Source organism: Aureobasidium namibiae, assembly GCF_000721765.1.
Source record: "Aureobasidium namibiae CBS 147.97 unplaced genomic scaffold scaffold_10, whole genome shotgun sequence".
Classification (NCBI taxonomy): domain Eukaryota; kingdom Fungi; phylum Ascomycota; class Dothideomycetes; order Dothideales; family Saccotheciaceae; genus Aureobasidium; species Aureobasidium namibiae.
The window spans coordinates 493,386-511,643 of NW_013581199.1; the positions used below are offsets into that span (position 1 = coordinate 493,386).

At 51.6% G+C, this 18,258-nt stretch overlaps 9 protein-coding genes across 9 annotated transcripts; 6 read left to right on the forward strand and 3 right to left on the reverse strand.

The window, feature by feature from the left end:
- Positions 1-341: 341 nt before the first annotated feature.
- On the forward strand, positions 342-3,982 carry M436DRAFT_48327 (SLA2 Src like adaptor 2; the record flags this gene model as incomplete). Its single annotated transcript, XM_013571113.1, has 10 exons — positions 342-379; positions 431-477; positions 530-547; positions 598-673; positions 729-889; positions 941-1,021; positions 1,069-1,126; positions 1,179-3,402; positions 3,456-3,817; positions 3,874-3,982. 10 exons carry the CDS (start codon positions 342-344, stop codon positions 3,980-3,982), a joined length of 3,174 nt encoding a protein of 1,057 aa, XP_013426567.1.
- Positions 3,983-4,632: 650 nt separating this feature from the next.
- M436DRAFT_64493 (uncharacterized protein) lies at positions 4,633-5,163 on the reverse strand (the record flags this gene model as incomplete). Its single annotated transcript, XM_013571260.1, has 1 exon — positions 4,633-5,163. The coding sequence occupies one exon, from the start codon at positions 5,161-5,163 to the stop codon at positions 4,633-4,635; it is 531 nt and encodes a 176-aa protein (XP_013426714.1).
- Positions 5,164-5,967: 804 nt separating this feature from the next.
- Positions 5,968-7,194, forward strand: M436DRAFT_48424 (uncharacterized protein; the record flags this gene model as incomplete). Its single annotated transcript, XM_013571128.1, has 1 exon — positions 5,968-7,194. A coding segment is annotated over one exon (1,227 nt), but the record flags the coding sequence as incomplete, so codon positions are not given.
- A 461-nt stretch (positions 7,195-7,655) lies between these two features.
- On the reverse strand, positions 7,656-8,498 carry M436DRAFT_82599 (uncharacterized protein; the record flags this gene model as incomplete). Its single annotated transcript, XM_013571373.1, has 1 exon — positions 7,656-8,498. One exon carries the CDS (start codon positions 8,496-8,498, stop codon positions 7,656-7,658), a length of 843 nt encoding a protein of 280 aa, XP_013426827.1.
- A 1,053-nt stretch (positions 8,499-9,551) lies between these two features.
- Positions 9,552-10,994, forward strand: M436DRAFT_64496 (small subunit of carbamoyl phosphate synthase; the record flags this gene model as incomplete). The annotated part of the gene is made up of 2 exons (XM_013571261.1): positions 9,552-9,728; positions 9,786-10,994. The coding sequence occupies 2 exons, from the start codon at positions 9,552-9,554 to the stop codon at positions 10,992-10,994; spliced, it is 1,386 nt and encodes a 461-aa protein (XP_013426715.1).
- Positions 10,995-11,598: 604 nt separating this feature from the next.
- Positions 11,599-13,455, forward strand: M436DRAFT_73456 (DUF300-domain-containing protein; the record flags this gene model as incomplete). Its single annotated transcript, XM_013571374.1, has 5 exons — positions 11,599-11,635; positions 11,689-11,836; positions 11,898-12,198; positions 12,269-12,544; positions 12,595-13,455. The coding sequence occupies 5 exons, from the start codon at positions 11,599-11,601 to the stop codon at positions 13,453-13,455; spliced, it is 1,623 nt and encodes a 540-aa protein (XP_013426828.1).
- Positions 13,456-14,243: 788 nt separating this feature from the next.
- Positions 14,244-15,353, forward strand: M436DRAFT_64498 (putative phosphoribosylaminoimidazole-succinocarboxamide synthase; the record flags this gene model as incomplete). The annotated part of the gene is made up of 4 exons (XM_013571262.1): positions 14,244-14,304; positions 14,337-14,914; positions 14,966-15,142; positions 15,195-15,353. 4 exons carry the CDS (start codon positions 14,244-14,246, stop codon positions 15,351-15,353), a joined length of 975 nt encoding a protein of 324 aa, XP_013426716.1.
- Positions 15,354-15,731: 378 nt separating this feature from the next.
- On the reverse strand, positions 15,732-16,420 carry M436DRAFT_73458 (uncharacterized protein; the record flags this gene model as incomplete). The annotated part of the gene is made up of 4 exons (XM_013571375.1): positions 15,732-16,062; positions 16,128-16,213; positions 16,273-16,315; positions 16,398-16,420. 4 exons carry the CDS (start codon positions 16,418-16,420, stop codon positions 15,732-15,734), a joined length of 483 nt encoding a protein of 160 aa, XP_013426829.1.
- A 235-nt stretch (positions 16,421-16,655) lies between these two features.
- On the forward strand, positions 16,656-17,498 carry M436DRAFT_48096 (40S ribosomal protein S9; the record flags this gene model as incomplete). Its single annotated transcript, XM_013571077.1, has 3 exons — positions 16,656-16,720; positions 16,803-16,901; positions 17,084-17,498. 3 exons carry the CDS (start codon positions 16,656-16,658, stop codon positions 17,496-17,498), a joined length of 579 nt encoding a protein of 192 aa, XP_013426531.1.
- Positions 17,499-18,258: the final 760 nt, after the last annotated feature.

Here is an 18,258-nt window from a genome sequence, read left to right on the forward strand (position 1 = left end):
AGTTGTCTCGGGCTCTCAAAAGCGGGAATGCGAGTGCCTTGGGTTAAGCCTTGGGGTATGTGAGTGCCTTGGGTTAAGTTAAGCCTTGGGGCAGTCGCGTTCGGTGACGTTGCGGCGTTGGTCGGGCGTTGTCACGGCGGTGCTCGGCAACTTGCAAGTGGACGGTCGATACAGTTCCAACTCCTAGGATATTGCTGCTCTCTATTTAACACTCTCTTTGGTCCCCGCTTGCTGCCCCCTCATTTCCGCCGTGAGCAGGGTGACTTCCTTCCTTCTGGTTTCGCCGTTCTCAGTGAAGCCCAATACCACACACCGAGTACACCCCAGCATCCGCAGCCACCATGTCGCTCCACTCGACGCGCAATGTCGACATGGGCAAGTATGTATTGCTCTGTCGCGAACTGCGCTGTACATACTGACCAACTCTCAGGCAAGAGACGGAGTTGGCCATCAACATCCGCAAGGCCACCACTATCGGTATGGCTCGCGACCAATGCATGCTTCTTGGACCCAGGCTAACACTGCACAGAGGAGACGGCTCCGAAGCGTACGCTACCCATGCATCCCACTTCCATACTCGACTAAAGACAGCTTCAGGAAAACACGTTCGAGCATGCATTGTCTACACCTACGACCACCGCAGTTCGCAGTCCTTCTGGGCTGGCATGAAGGTGTAAGCAACAGTCACTGCCCGCGACTGCCACAATCATACTGAGTCGTCATTGCAGTCAACCCATCATGGCCGACGAAATCCAGACCTTCAAGGCTCTCATTACCATCCACAAGGTCCTGCAGGAAGGCCATCCCATCGTTCTGAAAGAGGCTCAGGCACACATCGGCTGGCTGGAAAGTCTGTCGCGTGGCGTCGCAGGTGGTGATGGCATGAAGGGTATGTTCCGACCGGTCTGCATATATGCCAGACCCGGCTGACGACTTCCAGGATACGGCTCTCTGATCTCTGAATATGTTTACTACTTGATCGCAAAGCTCAACTTCCACAGAAACCATCCCGAGTTCAATGGTACTTACTCCGAGCAGCAGACGAGGATGCTACTGACGTGGGTATAGGAACATTCGAATACGAGGAGTACATCAGTTTGAAGTCAATTAACGACCCAAACGAAGGGTGAGCATTGGCCTGCGGCATGTGCACCAGTGGTTTGCTGACTTTGGCACAGATACGAGACCATCTCCGACCTTATGAACCTCCAGGATCAGATTGAGACATTCCAGAAGCTCGTTTTTGCTAACTTTAGAGGCGGGCTGAACAACGAGTGCAAGATCTCATGTCTGGTACCCTTGGTACAGGAAAGCTATGGAATCTACAAGTTCATCACCAGCATGCTGCGTGCCATGCATACCGCTCTCGGAGACGACGAAGTCCTCGCACCTCTCCGCGGACGTTACGATGCCCAACACTACCGCCTGGTCAAGTTCTACTACGAGTGCTCAAACTTGCGCTACTTGACCAGTCTGATTACAATTCCCAAGCTGCCGCAGGATCCGCCAAACCTCCTCGGCGACGACGAGGACAGGCCCGCTCTCCCTGCCAGACCCAAGAATGAACCTGTCACCAAACCCGCCGATACACCTCCGCGCCAGCCTTCTGTAGATCCCGAACCGATCAACGAGTTCTGGAAGAACGAGCAAGCTCGTCAGCAAGAAGAGTATGAGGCAGAGCAAAGAAGGCTGCAGGCACAATGGGACGAGGCTCAAAGACAACAGCAACAGGCTTCTCTGCAGGCTCAGAGAGATTTCGAAGAACAACAAAGACTACAAGCCGAACAGCAGAGATTGGCCCAAGAGCAGTTGATGCGCGATCAGTACTCGCAACAAACTCAGGGCAGAATGGCTGAACTGGAGCGTGAGAATCTCAATGCGCGCGCACAGTACGAACGCGATCAGCTCATGCTTGAGCAATACGACAGACGCATGAAGGCTCTCGAGGGAGAACTACAGCAGTTACAAGTCAACTTTGGCCAACAAAACGCCTCCAAGGACGAACAGATCCGTGCTTTGCAGGAGCAGATCAACACCTGGAGGACCAAGTACGAGGCTCTGGCTAAGCTTTACTCTCAGCTGCGTCACGAACATCTCGAGCTTCTTCAGAAGTTCAAGGGTGTTCAACTCAAGGCGGCTTCGGCCCAAGAAGCCATTGACAGAAGAGAAAAGCTGGAGAGAGAACTCAAGACCAAGAACCTGGAGCTTGCCGACATGATTCGCGAGAGAGATCGTGCTCTTCATGATAAGGACCGCTCAACTGGCGGCCACAAGGACGACCTTGAGAAACTTAGACGCGAGCTGCGCTTTGCTCTTGATAAGGCAGAAAATGCAGAGAGATCAAAGGGTTCCGAGCTTTCTTCCCTTCTTTCCAGGCACAACAGAGAGATTGCAGATCTCGAGGAGGCCCTGCGCAACAAGACAAGAGCTCTGGATGATGCTCAGAACAAGTACGGCGAGCAAGATTCTGATCTTGAGAGACTTCTCCGCGAGAAGGAGGATGAGCTCGAGATCTTCAAGGCTGGCATGGACCAGACACTGTTGGAGCTGAATGAACTCCGCAACGGACAGGGTGAGACAGACCAAGCCCTTGACGAGCAGATTGACACTCTGCTTCTTGACAGTGTTCGCAAGATCACTGACATTATTGATTCCGTGCTCCAAAGCGGTGTCCAGCGTGTCGACGACGCTCTCTACGAGTTGGATTCCACCATGCAAGCAGGAAACCAAAGTGCTTCTGGTGCCTTTGTTTTGTCGACCATCGAGAAGGCTGCATCGAGTGCGATGGAGTTCTCGACTGCCTTCAACAATTTCATTGCCGATGGACCCAACAGCACTCATGCCGAAGTCATCCGCACTGTTCACACTTTCTCCAACTCTGTCGCGGATGTCCTTTCCAACACCAAGGGACTGACTAGATTTGCTTCTGATGAGAAGAAGGCTGATCAGCTGGTGAATGCTGCACGCCAATCGGCACTCAGCACTCTCAGCTTCTTCCGCTCTATTCAGAGCTACCGTCTTGACGGACTGGATGATCTGCAGAAGACTGATGTCGTCATCAACAAGAACAACGAGGTTCAGATTAACCTGAACAGCTTGTCTAAGATTGCTGATGCATTCGCTCCCAAGCACAAGATTACCTCTGCTTCCGGCGATCTTGGTGATCTCGTTGATCGCGAGATGGCCAACGCCGCCAAAGCAATTGAAGCAGCTACTGACCGTCTTACTGCATTGATGAACAAGTCCAGAGATGGATACTCAACCTACGAGCTCAAGATTCACGACGCCATCCTCGGCGCTGCTATTGCAGTGACCAACGCCATCGCGAAACTGATCAAAGCGGCCACCGACTCTCAACAGGAGATTGTTAAGGAAGGCCGTGGATCTTCCATGTCCAAATCCGTAAGTTCTTACATCATGCGACTCGTTTGACTAAAGCTAATCGTTGTTTCAAGAATTTCTATAAGAAAAATAATAGATGGACAGAAGGCCTCATCTCTGCTGCAAAAGCTGTCGCTAACAGCACGAATCTGCTCATCGAGACTGCAGATGGTGTGATTGGAGGTCGTAACTCACCCGAGCAACTGATCGTTGCATCCAACGATGTAGCAGCATCTACTGCTCAGCTGGTCGCTGCCAGTAGAGTCAAGGCCAGCTTCATGAGCAAGACTCAAGAGAGACTGGAAGACGCCAGCAAGGCTGTCACCACTGCATGCCGCAGTCTCGTCAAGCAAGTCCAGGCAATCATTGACGCTCGTGCCAATGGCGAAGAACTCATTGACTACTCCAAGCTGTCAAAGCACGAGTTCAACAGATCGTACGTATTCCTGACTCCCTTCTACAATGAACAAATCACTAACGTTTTCTTCCCAGACACATGGAGAAGCAAGTCGAGATCCTGCAGCTCGAGAACGCACTTGGCAGAGCACGAAAAGATTTGGGCGAGATGCGCAAGCTCGCTTACCAGGAGGATGAGGAATGAGTGTTTTCATAAAAGCCTCTTTTTCCGTCTTGTCTGTGATACCAAATCAAGCTTTTTGTTTGTTGTTGTATTGTAATTACATATATCTTTGCTTGTTGTAAATCTTCTGACCTCGCTTCACATATGTTAAGTGACCTGTGTACTGTGAAGGCTTTTACTCGGTTGTTTCTTAGACTAGAGCGTGGAGATGCTTCTCTCCGTGTGTTGATGTCTGTCATACTCGACTGTAGAAATGCAGAGTATTTACTACATTATGATTGACTCCAGTGAGAGAATATAAACTAGCCTATCTCGATGGACAAGCCCCTAATCGCCAAAACACCATGCCATTTCATAGTGGCAGAACTAGTTAGATGCGTTTGCGAGATAAGACTGAACGACTTGTTACACTCTCTCCTCGCGCGAAGACGTGTTGCAGGGTATCCATAGAAAGGCACAGAGTTAGCCAGATCAGAGATAACCCCAAAGAGAGCCGGGAGTAAGTCGCTTCTCCATGGGTATCATGGTGTCTCTCAAAACTATCATGCAGTTACACACGGGGAAGGAAAGAGCGATATAGCGGAGAGCGACTGCTTAATTTGGTTTACATGCCATATCATAAGCTGCCATCGTTAGGATGTGTCTACTTATTTACTCTAAGTACAGATAATTTACTCTACAGTACTTAAATCAATACCATAAGGCAAGTTCTCAGCCGGAGGTAAAGGAGGAGCACCGACACCATCATAAGCTAGCGGCACATTAGGGTTCATAGGCGGCTGCACAAAGCCTACACCACTGTCGATCAAGTCCTTGGGGTTGGTAGGACGCTTAGGGAAGACGTTCGGCACACCCTCCCAGACTTTCACACCCGAGAACTTGACGCCAGTATCCAAGGTAGAGTTCTGAAGTGTCTCGGGGAACTGGAGGTAGAAGCCCATACGAGTGGAATCTTTGTACCAGTAATAGATGTGTGTAGAGATGGTAAGCACATCATTAACGTATACCTCGAAGAAACTGCCATCCATAAAGGCGCGGATGTTAAGGCTTTGAATGGAGTAGGAGGTGTTTCCTGCAGAGTCTGTAGAGGAAATGTTCCACAGGCGTAATTTGCCCATTTCTGGGTCGGTGTTGACGTTCGAGGATCCGAGAGCTACGTTGCGGGTTATCATGAAGGTTTCGTTGGAGGGGCGGTAAAGCATTGCTGCGTCGTCGATGGAAGGGAGGACGAGGGGAGGTGGATGGTGGCGGTAGACATTGCCAGATGCACCTTCCCGGTCGAACTCAAGGTGTAGTGCCTTCCTTGAAGCTTCGTAGAAGTAAGCATGTGAAGATGGCAAGCAGGACGGTGCATGAGGTGCACCTTCCAAACCTGTGCACACTGTTCTTGCGAAGCTACCTCACACCTCCTCAATGCTCTCTCTCTCTCATCTCCTTCATCCTCTTCACATCTGTCGTTTTATCAGCCACATCGACCCATACTACCTGTTTTGTTGTTTGAATCACACCCGTCAATTTGTCGATGGAGTCCTTCGCCTTGCCGCCAGCTATTGCGGCAGAGTACGCCGAACGTCGATCCAGAGTGAAATCGACATACCGCTCCAACTTGGAGCGTCTGCACAAATGCAAAATGTCCCTGCAATACAGAATTGCTATGGAGGACCCCGTCGATCGTACATTTGATTTCGACGCCGGCACTCATTTCGCCATGAAGACGTTACTCCCACAGACCATCAAGCTTCTCGCCGCCGAGACCAAGCCGTCGGTTGATGACCTACTCGAGTTATCTTGGGTCGATACGAAGAATCCGGGCGTCTATGGCGGCCTTGCCTGGTACACACTCCCCGACGGCACCAAAGTCTATGTGTTGAAGATCGGAAACGCCTGGGCTCACCTGGGTGGCTTGAAAGGGAGGCGTAACAACCATACCAACGAGCAAACTTCAATTAAATAGTAAGTCGATTCCGCTCCTATCGTAGGTCGATACTGATCTTGTTATTTATAGCGCCAGCACCGGCAGCAAATTCCATGGCTGGATCCAGAAGGCCCAAGCTGCGGGTTATGAAGTCAAGATCCACTGGTTCACCTTGGCCGTCGGCGAAGCCTTCAAGCGAGTCGATCCAGAGGATGACTGGATGCCTGCGAGGTTTTATCAACTGGAAGCTATGTTGTCCGCAGCCTTCGGCGCGTCGATGGACAGTATGAAGAACAAGACCTATCTCGCTATGAAATGGTGGCCTTTCGTCGATGACGATGCCACTCCACCGTGGACCGGCGTCGATGGACACAACGCACTTGAAGACAATTGGCCGCCACCTCCTGAGAGCACCGAGGCCAGGGACGATCGACTTCGGTGTCCGTACGAGGACTGTCCTCGTCATCAGCCTGGACAGGGGATGTATGATCTGAGCAGTCTCAGGAATCATATGTCTCTCCACGAAGAAGGAAAGTTTAGCAACAAACCCAGCAAATGTTTCGATCCAAGATGTACATATGACCGCCTGATCGACGCCGATGGCGAGACCCGTGGGAAACCCGTTCAATGGTCGATATTCGAGAAGCACGAAGCCCAGCACATCAATGGAACAGTCGAGTGTGGCGCCTGTGGTTTGAAGTTTGACAATGGTTCCTCGCTTCTGTATCACGTCGATAATTTTTGCGTTGTCGACGACGCATCATCGATTCATCAGAAATACATCGACGACCTACCACCAGACCCAAAGAAGGCTGATCTCGTTTGCGATGATTGGCGTTGCGGTGTCAGGTACCGGTACCGGTATCCTGACGCTTTCCAGGTCCACCTCCAGAGTCACGTCGATGGCACTCGTGTGTGCGGTGACTGCGGCCTCAAGATGCACTTCCAAGGTATAGCTTTACACAGGAAGGATTATTGCCCGCGTCGATTCGACCAGGACAAGGTGGTCATCATTACTCACTGGACGTGTCCGGAAAGCCGCTGTGGACTTTCCATGTCCATATTGCAAAAGTCGGCTATTGCCCTTCACGAAGTCTCGCACCCTATCGACGGACCGCACCGTTGCTCAGACTGCCAACTGCCTCACGCAAGTCTCGGTGGTCTCGGCCAACACAAACATCGCGGATGCTACAACAAGAAGTCTGAGGTCGAGGTTGATGTCGATGAGCAGGAGGTTGAGGTCGAGGTCGATACGGAAGAAATCGAGGTTGTTCCCCGTATGACGCGTGCTGCAGCCAAGCGCAAGCGTCAGGGTTGAGGGTTGAGGGTCAAGCTTTCTCATGAGTCGATCGAAAGAAATTCATTGCTTGTAAGGAGGGACTTGTGGGTCGATCGAAAGGAAATTATTGCTTCTACTCATGGCTAAATTGTATGGACGGGCGGTCGATGTTGCTCTGCAAACGTTTTATATGGCGGGACTTTTAGGTCGATTGAGAGGAAATCATCATCAATGATTATAGCTATATAGGCTCGACAAGCAGTTAATATTAATCTATAAGCATACTACCTCTAGAGCAGAAGGCATTCATCATGGCATTGATATGGAGATTTCGGGAAATTCTGAAATTCATAAAGTCATAAAGCTAGGGTACGTGATAAATCCCCCCTTCCGGTAGATTATTCCCTAGGTCCTCGTCGATACTATACATCTTAATGTCCGTTCCTCATATGGACTCCTGTGATTTCCACGTCGATCTACCTCTGTAGGTAGTGGAGATTCTACTCCTCATCGACCTCATCGTCATCCTCATCGGCCTCAGCCTCGACCTGATCTTCATCCTCATCGACCTCAGCTTCGACCTGATCGTCATCCTCCTCGACCTCATCGACGTCTTCGATCTTAGGCTTGATCTTGATCTTCTGCTTTCCGGCCTTGACATCGACGTTGACCTTCTTCTTTCCAGCCTTGACATCGACGTTGACCTTCTTCTTTCCAGCCTTGACATCGACGGGTCCGTGGATGTACTTCCAAGCAGCCTCGACGCACTTCTGGACGCCTTTCTCATCCATACCAGCGTTCTTGCCGGTGCCGTAGTGCTTGATCATGCGGTCGAAGACGTTGTTGGTAAGGACGGTGTCCTCATTGAGCTCCTCATCGACCTTGGGGAAGGCCTTGCCACCCTTCTTCATGGCAGTGTCCCAGAGTTGATTCTGGATGTCGAGGAGTTGGATCGACGTAGCGGCGGCGGGATGGGCGGTACCCTTGGGCTTGAAACCCTTGGGTGGGTCTTTCCAGTCACCAGCGCGAATGCGAGCCCAGTTCTTCTTGATGACGAGATCGACGTCCTTCTTCTGACGACCTCCGTTGTCTCTGTAGGTGTCGTCGGCTTTCTTGTTGGCGTACTTGAACTTCTTGCGAGGTGTATCGACGGTGTTGACAGCCGACTGGGGGCGCTTGACAGCGGTGGAAGACTCAGCGCCAGCGGTGGCGGGAGTCGAGGCGGTGTGCTCGGGGAGCTTGATGGCAGTGGCATCGACGGCAGAAGCGCTCGATTCAGCAGTGCGATCGACGTAGAGATGAGTGTGAGCGGCCATGGAAGGCAAGTAGATAAGAGTAGACATGATGTTGTTGATGATGTGTGATTGAGTTGAGATGTAGGTGGGATGTAGGAAAGAGAAAGGGTGTGGAAGGATGATGGATGTTTATAAAGGACTAGAGAGTGAGTGAGTGAGAAGTAATACTTGATTTCATGCAGTGATTGCAGTTCGAGACGTGGAAGTGAAGCAGTAAGGTAGTGAAGCAGTGAAGTGTGTTCGGTTTGAGAAATGCACAATGATTTCGAGGAACAGGATAGTATCCATTGATTTACCTCGAATCTTGAAGGTGTACCTACCGTATTGGATGTCTCTGTATTCTGTCGGATCAAGAACAGTGAACAACTTCGAAAAATGATTACTGAGGGCAACCAAGATTTGAGCGGCACTCTATTCGCAGTTGAGATATATGCTTGTCTTGAAAACAGTCGCTTTATCAGAATGTAGGCTATTCCGGTGGTCCAGTTGTGAATTCGAAGATCTCAGAAAGGACCGACTGCGGGTTGGCTTGACACTTGGCAGGCATACTGCGAAGCAGCGCTCAAGACAAATAGCTGATGGTGGACGCCCGGAGACACATCACATAGGAGCACGCAGCGATGAGCAGGCAGATCATGGAACTGCGGGTGGAAAACAAAGAAATATAGATGGAAATGACGATGGTGGATAAGAATGATAAGAAAGCCGGGTGTGAGCCAATGGGAGAGTTGGATGGATTTTTTGCAACCATGACTCCACGGCGCCGACAATCGGCGGGCAAGCTTGGACTTTGGGCTTTTCCCACGAACCTCCACCACGTTGCTCTCTTCTTCTCCAGCTACAAGTCCTTCAACCCCCATACTGCCTGTTTAATCGCGGGCTGATATCGTCCTTATGCGTACTGCGCCCACCGTAACTACCAGCCAAGGTACATACACCCCGACACGCCCTCCATGCGTCTCTGAGCAATGACTAACTGCCTGCCAGACTACATTAGCGACCATCTCTGGAAGGCCAACGTGAATTAAGACTCCGCCACCTACAAGACCAATCTACCAAGTACACATCGACCCAATTACAATCTACACCACCAACATCAAAATGATCTCCGGCCTTGTCAAGTCTGCGGCCATGAGACCCGCCTCCGCCAGAGTCGCCAAGCTCGGCATGCAGGTCAGAGGTAACGCTTCAGTTGTCTCTGGCAGCCAGCGCGCTCCTCCTCTTCAGAACAGAAGATCCACTGCACCCTCATTCGAGCGTGCTACCTTCACTATCAGAGTACGCCTATTCGCCTTCTCGAATATCTCAAAGTCAATTGCTGACGGTACATGATAGGATGGTCCCATCTTCCACGGCAAGAGTTTCGGTGCCAAGACTAACATCAGTGGTGAAGCCGTCTTCACCACCTCTCTGGTCGGCTACCCCGAGTCCATGACCGACCCCTCGTACCGTGGCCAAATCCTGGTCTTCACCCAGCCCTTGATCGGAAACTACGGTGTCCCCTCGTCCGTTAGAGACGAGTACGGCCTGCTCAAGTACTTTGAGTCGCCCAACATCCAAGCTGCTGGTATTGTCGTCGCCGATGCCGCCCTCCAGTACAGCCACTGGACCGCTGTCGAGAGTTTGAGCGAGTGGTGCGCCAGAGAGGGTGTTCCCGCCATCTCAGGTGTCGACACTCGTGCCATCGTCACCCATTTGCGTGAGCAAGGTTCTTCGCTCGGCAAGGTTGTCGTTGGTGAGGAGTACGATGCCGACGAGGACGAGGCTTTCGAGGACCCTGGTAACATCAACTTGGTGGCCAAGGTCAGCACAAAGGCTCCCTGGCACGTTGCTTCGCCCGTCGGCGACATGCACGTTGCTCTCATCGATTGCGGTGTCAAGGAGAACATCCTGCGCAGTCTTGTCGCCCGTGGAGTCTCGGTCACCTGCCTTCCTTACGACTACCCCGTCCACAAGATCGCCAGCCACTTCGATGGTGTCTTCATCTCCAACGGCCCTGGTGACCCGACTCACTGCCGCACCACCAGCGACAACCTTCGCAAGCTGATGGACTCTTCTCAGATCCCCATCATGGGCATCTGTCTTGGCCACCAGCTTGTGGCCATGGCCATTGGTGCTCAGACCATCAAGATGAAGTACGGTAACCGTGCTCACAACATTCCTGCTCTCGACTTGATGACTGGAAAGTGCCACATTACCTCTCAGAACCACGGATATGCTGTTGATGCCACTACCATCCCCAGCGACTTCAAGGAGTACTTCATCAACCTCAACGATTCTTCCAACGAGGGTATGATCCACAAGCACCGTCCCATCTTCAGCACTCAGTTCCATCCCGAGGCCAAGGGTGGTCCACTCGACTCGAGCTACCTGTTCGACGCCTACGTCAACAGTGTCGCTCAGTACAAGAAGACTCAGTCCTCGCTCCACCCCAACATGGCCAACCGCCCCAGCCCTCTGCTTGTTGACCTGCTCTCCAAGGAGCGTGTCGGTGTTGCTCCCGGTCTGCCTCTCTACCAGCACCCTGAGCCCGTCACTGCATGATTTGGCAGTCCCTGAATTTTGTCTGGTGCGGGATGGCGTTTGGTCTTGGGAAGGTGATGCCTTTAGTTATATGAATATTCTCCAAATGGAACCCTATCAATTGATACAAAGCTCCGAAGGTTGCAAGTGAATTGTGAAGTCGGATGTTGAGTAACATCTGGTCAAGCATCGAGCAGATGGAAGCGGTCTCATGTGGGTCGTTGTATTTATTCCGGCTCAGGAGGCCTGACGCGGTGCTCACACAGGGCTAAGATGATGAAGCATCGGTGAAACAGACTTGGCAGGGGAATGAGCCCCTTCTTGACGCGCGCAACGGTCGGCAAACCACGTCAGCGCGCTCATGCACAGCCCGCCGCTCTTTTGTAGAAACGATTCGTATTCGTAGACTGTGTCGCAAATAGCATCCAGCTCTGACCGTCAGACAAAGGATCGTGCTTAGTGGAACAAAGAAAGCCGTGTGCTCTTGACCTTGTGCCTTCAAGCCTTCAGCGACCTAGCTACACATCTGACGCAAGCGCATGCCGCGCCGCCATATTGATTTCTCGACATAAGCGGGCTGCAGCACGACTGTAAACAAAATCGCACTCGGACAAGAAACTGCGTTATGGTCGTTTGTAACACAACAGCTGAAGAGACGACAAGTACGGTTGCCATGGGTTGTCACTTCCAGTATACTTGCTGACCGAACTGGCAGTTGTCGAGGATCCTCTGTTCGCCAAAGTCACCTTCCATCATGTCGGCCTGGTCATATCCGCCGTCTTTGCCCTCATCTCGGTCGTTGTGGCCTTCTTCCTGATCTTCAAGCATGCAACACATTACTCGAAGCCATGGGAACAGAAACAGTATCTACCCCTCCATTGCGACTGCGCCGACATGACCAACCATGCTGACGAACATCTCAAGCATCATTCGCATCCTCCTTATGATCCCCATCTACTCGACAGTGTCCTTCCTCTCATACCTCTACTACAAACATTCAATATACTTTGAAGTCCTCCGCGACTGCTATGAAGCCTTCGCCATTGCCTCGTTCTTTACACTTCTGTGTAACTACATTGCGCCGAACCTCCACGAGCAAAAGGATTATTTCCGTCAAGTAACGCCCATAAACTGGTTCTGGGGAGTTTTCGGTCTGCAGAAATGTACAGGCGGAAAAGAGAAGGGCATCCTGCGCATACCTAGAAGCGGCCTGACCTGGTTCAATGTACGGGCTCTATATCCTTTGCGGCATTTGTCACCTTCATTGCTGGTCAGCATGCTGATTCTTATTGCAGGTCATTTGGTTTTCAGTCTTCCAATATGCGCTGGTTCGCGTGCTGTTCACTATAGTCAGCGTAGTCACTGAGGCTATGGACCGTTATTGCGAAGCTTCGCTACACCCAGCATTCGCGCATATCTGGGTTATGGTCTTTGAGAGTGCTTCAGTCACTGTCGCCATGTTTATGCTGATTCAGTTCTACTTGCAACTCAAGGACGATCTCGCCGAACACCGACCTTTCTTGAAGGTCTTGTGTATCAAGTTGGTCATCTTCTTCAGTTTCTGGCAATCGGTAAGCTTCTACAACTACTACATTTGCGGCTCACAACGCTAACATTTCAGCTTGTCATCTCGTTTCTCTCATCCTCGAGTGGTCCTTTGCAAGCGACGAGTAAACTCTCGTATCCAGATATCAAGGTTGGCATCCCTTCGATGCTTTTGTGTATTGAAATGGCTATATTCGCCGTGATGCATCTTTTTGCTTTTCCATGGCGCGAGTACGACCTCTCAAAGACCCCCTACGCTGATCCTGCAACGGCTCCTGGCTCTGGATTCTCTGGCACTGCGCCAAAATATCATGGCGGCTGGATGGGTATCAAGGCTTTCGGAGATACCTTTAACCCATGGGACCTCATCAAAGCGACAGCTAGAGGCTTCAGATGGCTCTTTGTGCGCCGTAGACACAGACACCATGACGTCTCGTACACAACACCAAAGATTGGTGTTACTGTCGACGAACCAGCAACCTCCATACCTGGACCCAACGTCACCTCGCATACTCTCCCGTCAGCGACGGAGCTCGAACATCAGAGACGCGCTAGGGCAGATACCGTCGATGACACTGATACAGCCGGTCTGTTGTCTAATGCTGAGCGAGGCGGCCTGTCAGCGCGTCCCTACCCGTACTCTCCCTCACATTCGCCGATACGAAATGCTTCGTTCGACAGCAGGTCAGGCCATGGAGAAACCGAGGCACCGGGCGCTGATATGAGCCTCATGGGGGCTTCTCGTGCGCAAGTGCCTCAGCCAAGTGCGTTCGGAGGCAGTGATGAACCGCGGCCCGGTCTGAACAGATGGGACAGCGATACCGAATACCACAGCACGACAGGACCTAGTATGGGTCCATACGCTGGAGTCGATGGCCATACCGAGTCCTCGGCAAACCAATGGGACCACTGGGCTGGCGCGAACAGACATCAATAACAATGGTGTCACGATTACTAATTGGTGCGTTTCTCCACATGACGACTAGACGGAATGAACGATCTACAGGTCAGGATCGCACTCTGGGAGGGGACTTTGCTTACGGAATTCTGTTACTATGATACCACTTGCGACACGGCGTTTCTTGCTTCTTTCATCAATGGAAAAAGATGATTACTTTTGCGGTTTCCATAGTACTGAGAATGTAACAAACATTTCGATGAATTGCTATTTCATTGCTAGCCTAATGTATCATACAAGGGCTGTCGAGGTAATTATTGAAACAACCAAAGCACAAAATGTAGCTGCACTCCCTTCTAGTCACAAACACTGACCCTGCCCCGCGGTGGTGATGAACAAAGCTTGGCGTTCGATCCGCCGACTCTCGGAGGAGAAAGTTTCTCTAGCAATGAGCAATAACAGACTCATCTTTGTTGTATATCACTGCTAGAGTATCTACGAATTTGTCTTCTAGGTGAGTCTACTGTCTATCTCTAGTCTCTGTCATGTGTATTGAATTTTCCTCTTCTTCCATGCACCTTTCACATCTTTGCACCATGCTTTAAGAGTCAATTGACCATTCACTTTGTACCTTTATTAAATTCGTTTGCACAACATCGATCAGAGCGAGCACCTCTCTCATAGCTTGACATGTCACTGTTCTTGCGATTGACAACGGTTCATGTTTGTTCGTGCGAACTCTCTGCTTCACAACCACATCAAAGTTTACCGAGCAATTGAAAACCACTGTACTGATGACACAACTAGAGGGGAACCCATCCAACAAAATGTCGACTCCTCCCACCGTCACTCAAATTGACTCGCAGGGTATATCTGTCTATGCCCTAGGTATCAAAATCATCATCTGACCAGTTTCACAGTCGAGCAGCATGGCCTGAAGAAGATCGCCAGCGGCAAGGTTCGCGAGATCTACGAGATTGATCCTCAGAGCCTACTCTTCGTAGCCACAGACCGCATCTCAGCCTACGATGTCATCATGAAGAACGGTGTGCCTCAAAAGGGCGCTCTCCTCACTCTCATGAGTGTTCACTGGTTCAACCTGTTCAAAGAGAAGATCCCTGACCTCAAGACCCATCTTCTCAGTGCTTCTGTGCCTGCTTCGGTTGCTTCGTCTCTCTCTGCTGAAGTCAGCGATCAGTTGCGTCTGCGTACCATGCATGTGCGTCGTCTGAAGGTTTTGCCTTTGGAGAGCATTGTTCGTGGTTATATCACTGGTTCTGCATGGTCGGAGTACAAGAAGAGCGGCACTGTTCACGGCATCGCTATGCCCAAGGGTCTGCAGGAAAGTCAGAAGCTGGAGAAGCCTCTCTGGACTCCCAGCACCAAGGCTGAAGTCGGCGACAAGGATGAGAACATCAGTCCTGAGCAAGCCACCAAGATCGTTGGTGAGAAGTATGCAAAGAAGATTGAGGAGTTGAGTTTGAAGGTCTACCAGATCGTGAGTGTCTTGGAAATGCTTGTCATGGTATTCGAGCTAATTAGTGTCTAGGCCAGAGACTACGCTGCCGAGCGTGGTATCATTATTGCCGATACCAAGTTCGAGTTTGGCCTTGATGTCGAGACTGACGAGGTTATCCTGGTGGACGAAGTACTTACCCCTGATAGCTCGCGCTTCTGGCCTGCAGACAAGTACGAACTTGGCAAGTCACAGGACAGCTTCGACAAGGTGCGTTTGAATAGAATGCATGGTTTAGAAGACTACTGACTGGGACCAACAGCAATATCTGCGTGACTGGCTGACCAAGGAGGGCCTCAAGGGCAAGGATGGCGTCGAGATGACTGATGCTGTGGTCAAGGAGACGGCCAAGAAGTACCGTGAGGCATTCGAGATGTTGACTGGCCAGAAGTGGGATGAGGTTGTCAAGAGCAGTGCTTAAAGTGGACGCTTGTAAGCAGTGTGTTTGTAGACATGTTCACCCCTGTGTAAAGATCGACGAGACATGACATTTGCTCTGCACATAGAAAACAGTCTGAAAATGAACATGGCGTAGCTTGGAACGGGGAGTGGTATTCGTAAAAGAGCCCTCAATTCAACATGGCTCGAGGCGGGTACTTTTTCTTTTGTATAACGCCTCAGTTGCAGTCAGGATCACGACCATTTTGTGCCATTGCTCCTGCCGGGATGATTGTATGGAAGTGTTCAGAAGACTCGATGCCATTTTTTGGTAAATCCATAGCCATAAAAAAACTCCCCACCCACAGCTAGCAAAAAAAGAGGCCCCAGGGTGCTCATCATCAGATCTCGACGACACCGCTTAGATGGCAGTGTCGTAGGCGATAGGGGCAAGAGTCTCGGGCTTGGCCTCCTTGTAGGAGATGGTGCGGGCCTCGCGGGGCATGGCGGGTTGGCGCTTGAGGAAGGCGTGGCTGCCGTCGGTCTTGGCCTGGCGCTTCTTCTCGGCGTTGGTCTTGACGCGGGTCAAGAACTCGTCACGCGAACGGGAGTGACGGACGTGCTCGATGCGGACGTTGATGCGCTTCTCGATGTAACGGTTGCCGACCTGGCGGTAGAGGATGACACCGACGGCGGACTTGGTCACGTTGTAGACGACACCGGTCTTGCCGTGGTAGACCTTGTAGGGCATACTGTGGTGGGTGTTAGAGGGCTGGTTCTTGCGACTCTGCGGGCTCTGGGTGGGCTGGCGACTGACCCCTTCTGGACGGCACCGTTGGCGACGACATCGACGATATCTCCGACCTTGTACTGCTTGAGGTAGGTCGAGAGGGCGATGTAACCCTTTTGAGGAGTTAGTTGGCGTGCTCGCGGGAGTTCGGAGGATCGATCGGAGTGCTTGCCTTCTTCTTGAAGTCGCGCGAGAAGGCGTATCTGGTACCAGCTCTGTTTTTCACCGCATCAGCGTCTGAGTCGAGAATCCGGGCGATTGCGTCTCTGGGAGCGCATGACGAGAGGCGAGTTGTACCTGAGACCTGCGGCGTGACCCATTTTGACTGTTGGTTATCGGAGACTGGGGGGTTGTCGGGATATAATGTCGTCGCAGCTTCAGAGGGAAACTTCGATGTGGCAGAGAGGATTTTCGACCGTGTGCGGAAGCCGCGATTCTTGGCACGCTGCGCTTCGCACGGGCCACCCACACTGTCGCTCCTGCCTTTTCACACTTTACCAACTTCTCGACTTCGACTTCCTTTCTGCGCGAGAGAGACTTCACCCGACGACAACCATGGCCCCCCGTTCTTACTCCAAGACCTACAAGGTCCCCCGTAGACCTTTCGAGTCCGCTCGTCTGTTAGTATTGTCCAATGGCCACTGAGCTAGAGCTTGCCTCTGTTCACGTCAACGGAATGCGCGGTTAACACCCTGGAAATAGGGACTCTGAGCTGAAGAGTGTCGGCGAGTACGGTCTCCGTAACAAGCGTGAGATCTGGCGTGTCCAGCTCACTCTGTCCAAGATCCGTCGTGCTGCCCGGTACGTTGCCTCGCTTTCTTTTCTGTTTTGCTGATTTTGCACGCGACAAGAGAATTCTTGACTCTTTGCGCATCCTCAACCCTCTGCACACTTTGCGCATCTTCGACCCTTTGCGCTCTCTCACTCTGCAATCTCTGCGCAAACTCTTCCATCACACGACAGCCACTAACGCCCCACTGCAGTCAGCTCCTCACCATGGACGAGAAGGACCCCAAGCGTCTCTTCGAAGGAAACGCCCTCATTCGCCGTCTGGTCCGTGTCGGTGTCCTTGACGAGTCCCGCATGAAGCTCGATTACGTCTTGGCCCTGAAGGTCGAGGACTTCTTGGAGCGCCGTCTCCAGACCTGTGTCTACAAGCTCGGTCTCGCCAAGTCCATCCACCACGCTCGTGTCCTCATCCGCCAGCGTCACATCCGCGTCGGCAAGCAGATCGTCAACGTCCCCTCGTTCGTCGTCCGCCTTGACGCCCAGAAGCACATCGACTTCGCCCTGACCTCGCCCTTCGGTGGCGGTCGTCCCGGCCGTGTTCGCAGAAAGAAGGCCAAGGCCGCCGAGTCCAAGGAGGCTGGTGGTGACGAGGAGGAGGAGGAGGAGTAAATCAATCGCTCCACCTCGGCGTTCTGAAAGGTTATCTGGTACAGGTCACGGGTACATTCGGGAATCATGCCAGGCCATGACAGCACGCCCTTCCAAAAGCTCAATTCCAATTTGACGAGTCTCTTCTGCAAAAATACCCTTTCAAATGCGCATAGTATTACGACCTTTATGTTGGTTTTGTGAAGTGTCCATTCGTGAATTTCTATCCTTCTCATCTAATATCAACATGTCCGACGTTTTACCTTAAATGCTCCTTCTGCTCTCTGCCGACCACTAACACACCGATCACAGGCTCACTATAGACATCTTCGACTCAATCCACTCGTGCTTTCCACGTCGATTCAGCTCTGTGGGCTGTGGACGTTGTACTTCTCATCCTCCTTCTCGACCTTGACATCGACCTGGCCATCATTTCCTCGACTTGGTTGTTATCCTCCTCGACTTGAGGCTCGGCCTTGACATTCTGCTGTCACTCTAGAGATTCTTGGGAGGATCATGAGAATTACAGACTATAGCACACAGGAGAGCAGGAACGACATTAGGTCAAAATTCAAGAAGTCGCACCTTCCCGAGGCAGGAACACTAGGTGGGCAACGTTCTTTCCCTCAGCTCCCAGCACAAGAGAATGGGCCCCGATTGTCAAACTAGCCCATTTCCACTCTACAATATTTCCTCCAACCACCATCATCTAGTCACAGCGCATCTATCAGCGATAGTGCAGCCACGCGACACGCTTAACTCTGCTTTCCTCAAGGGACCT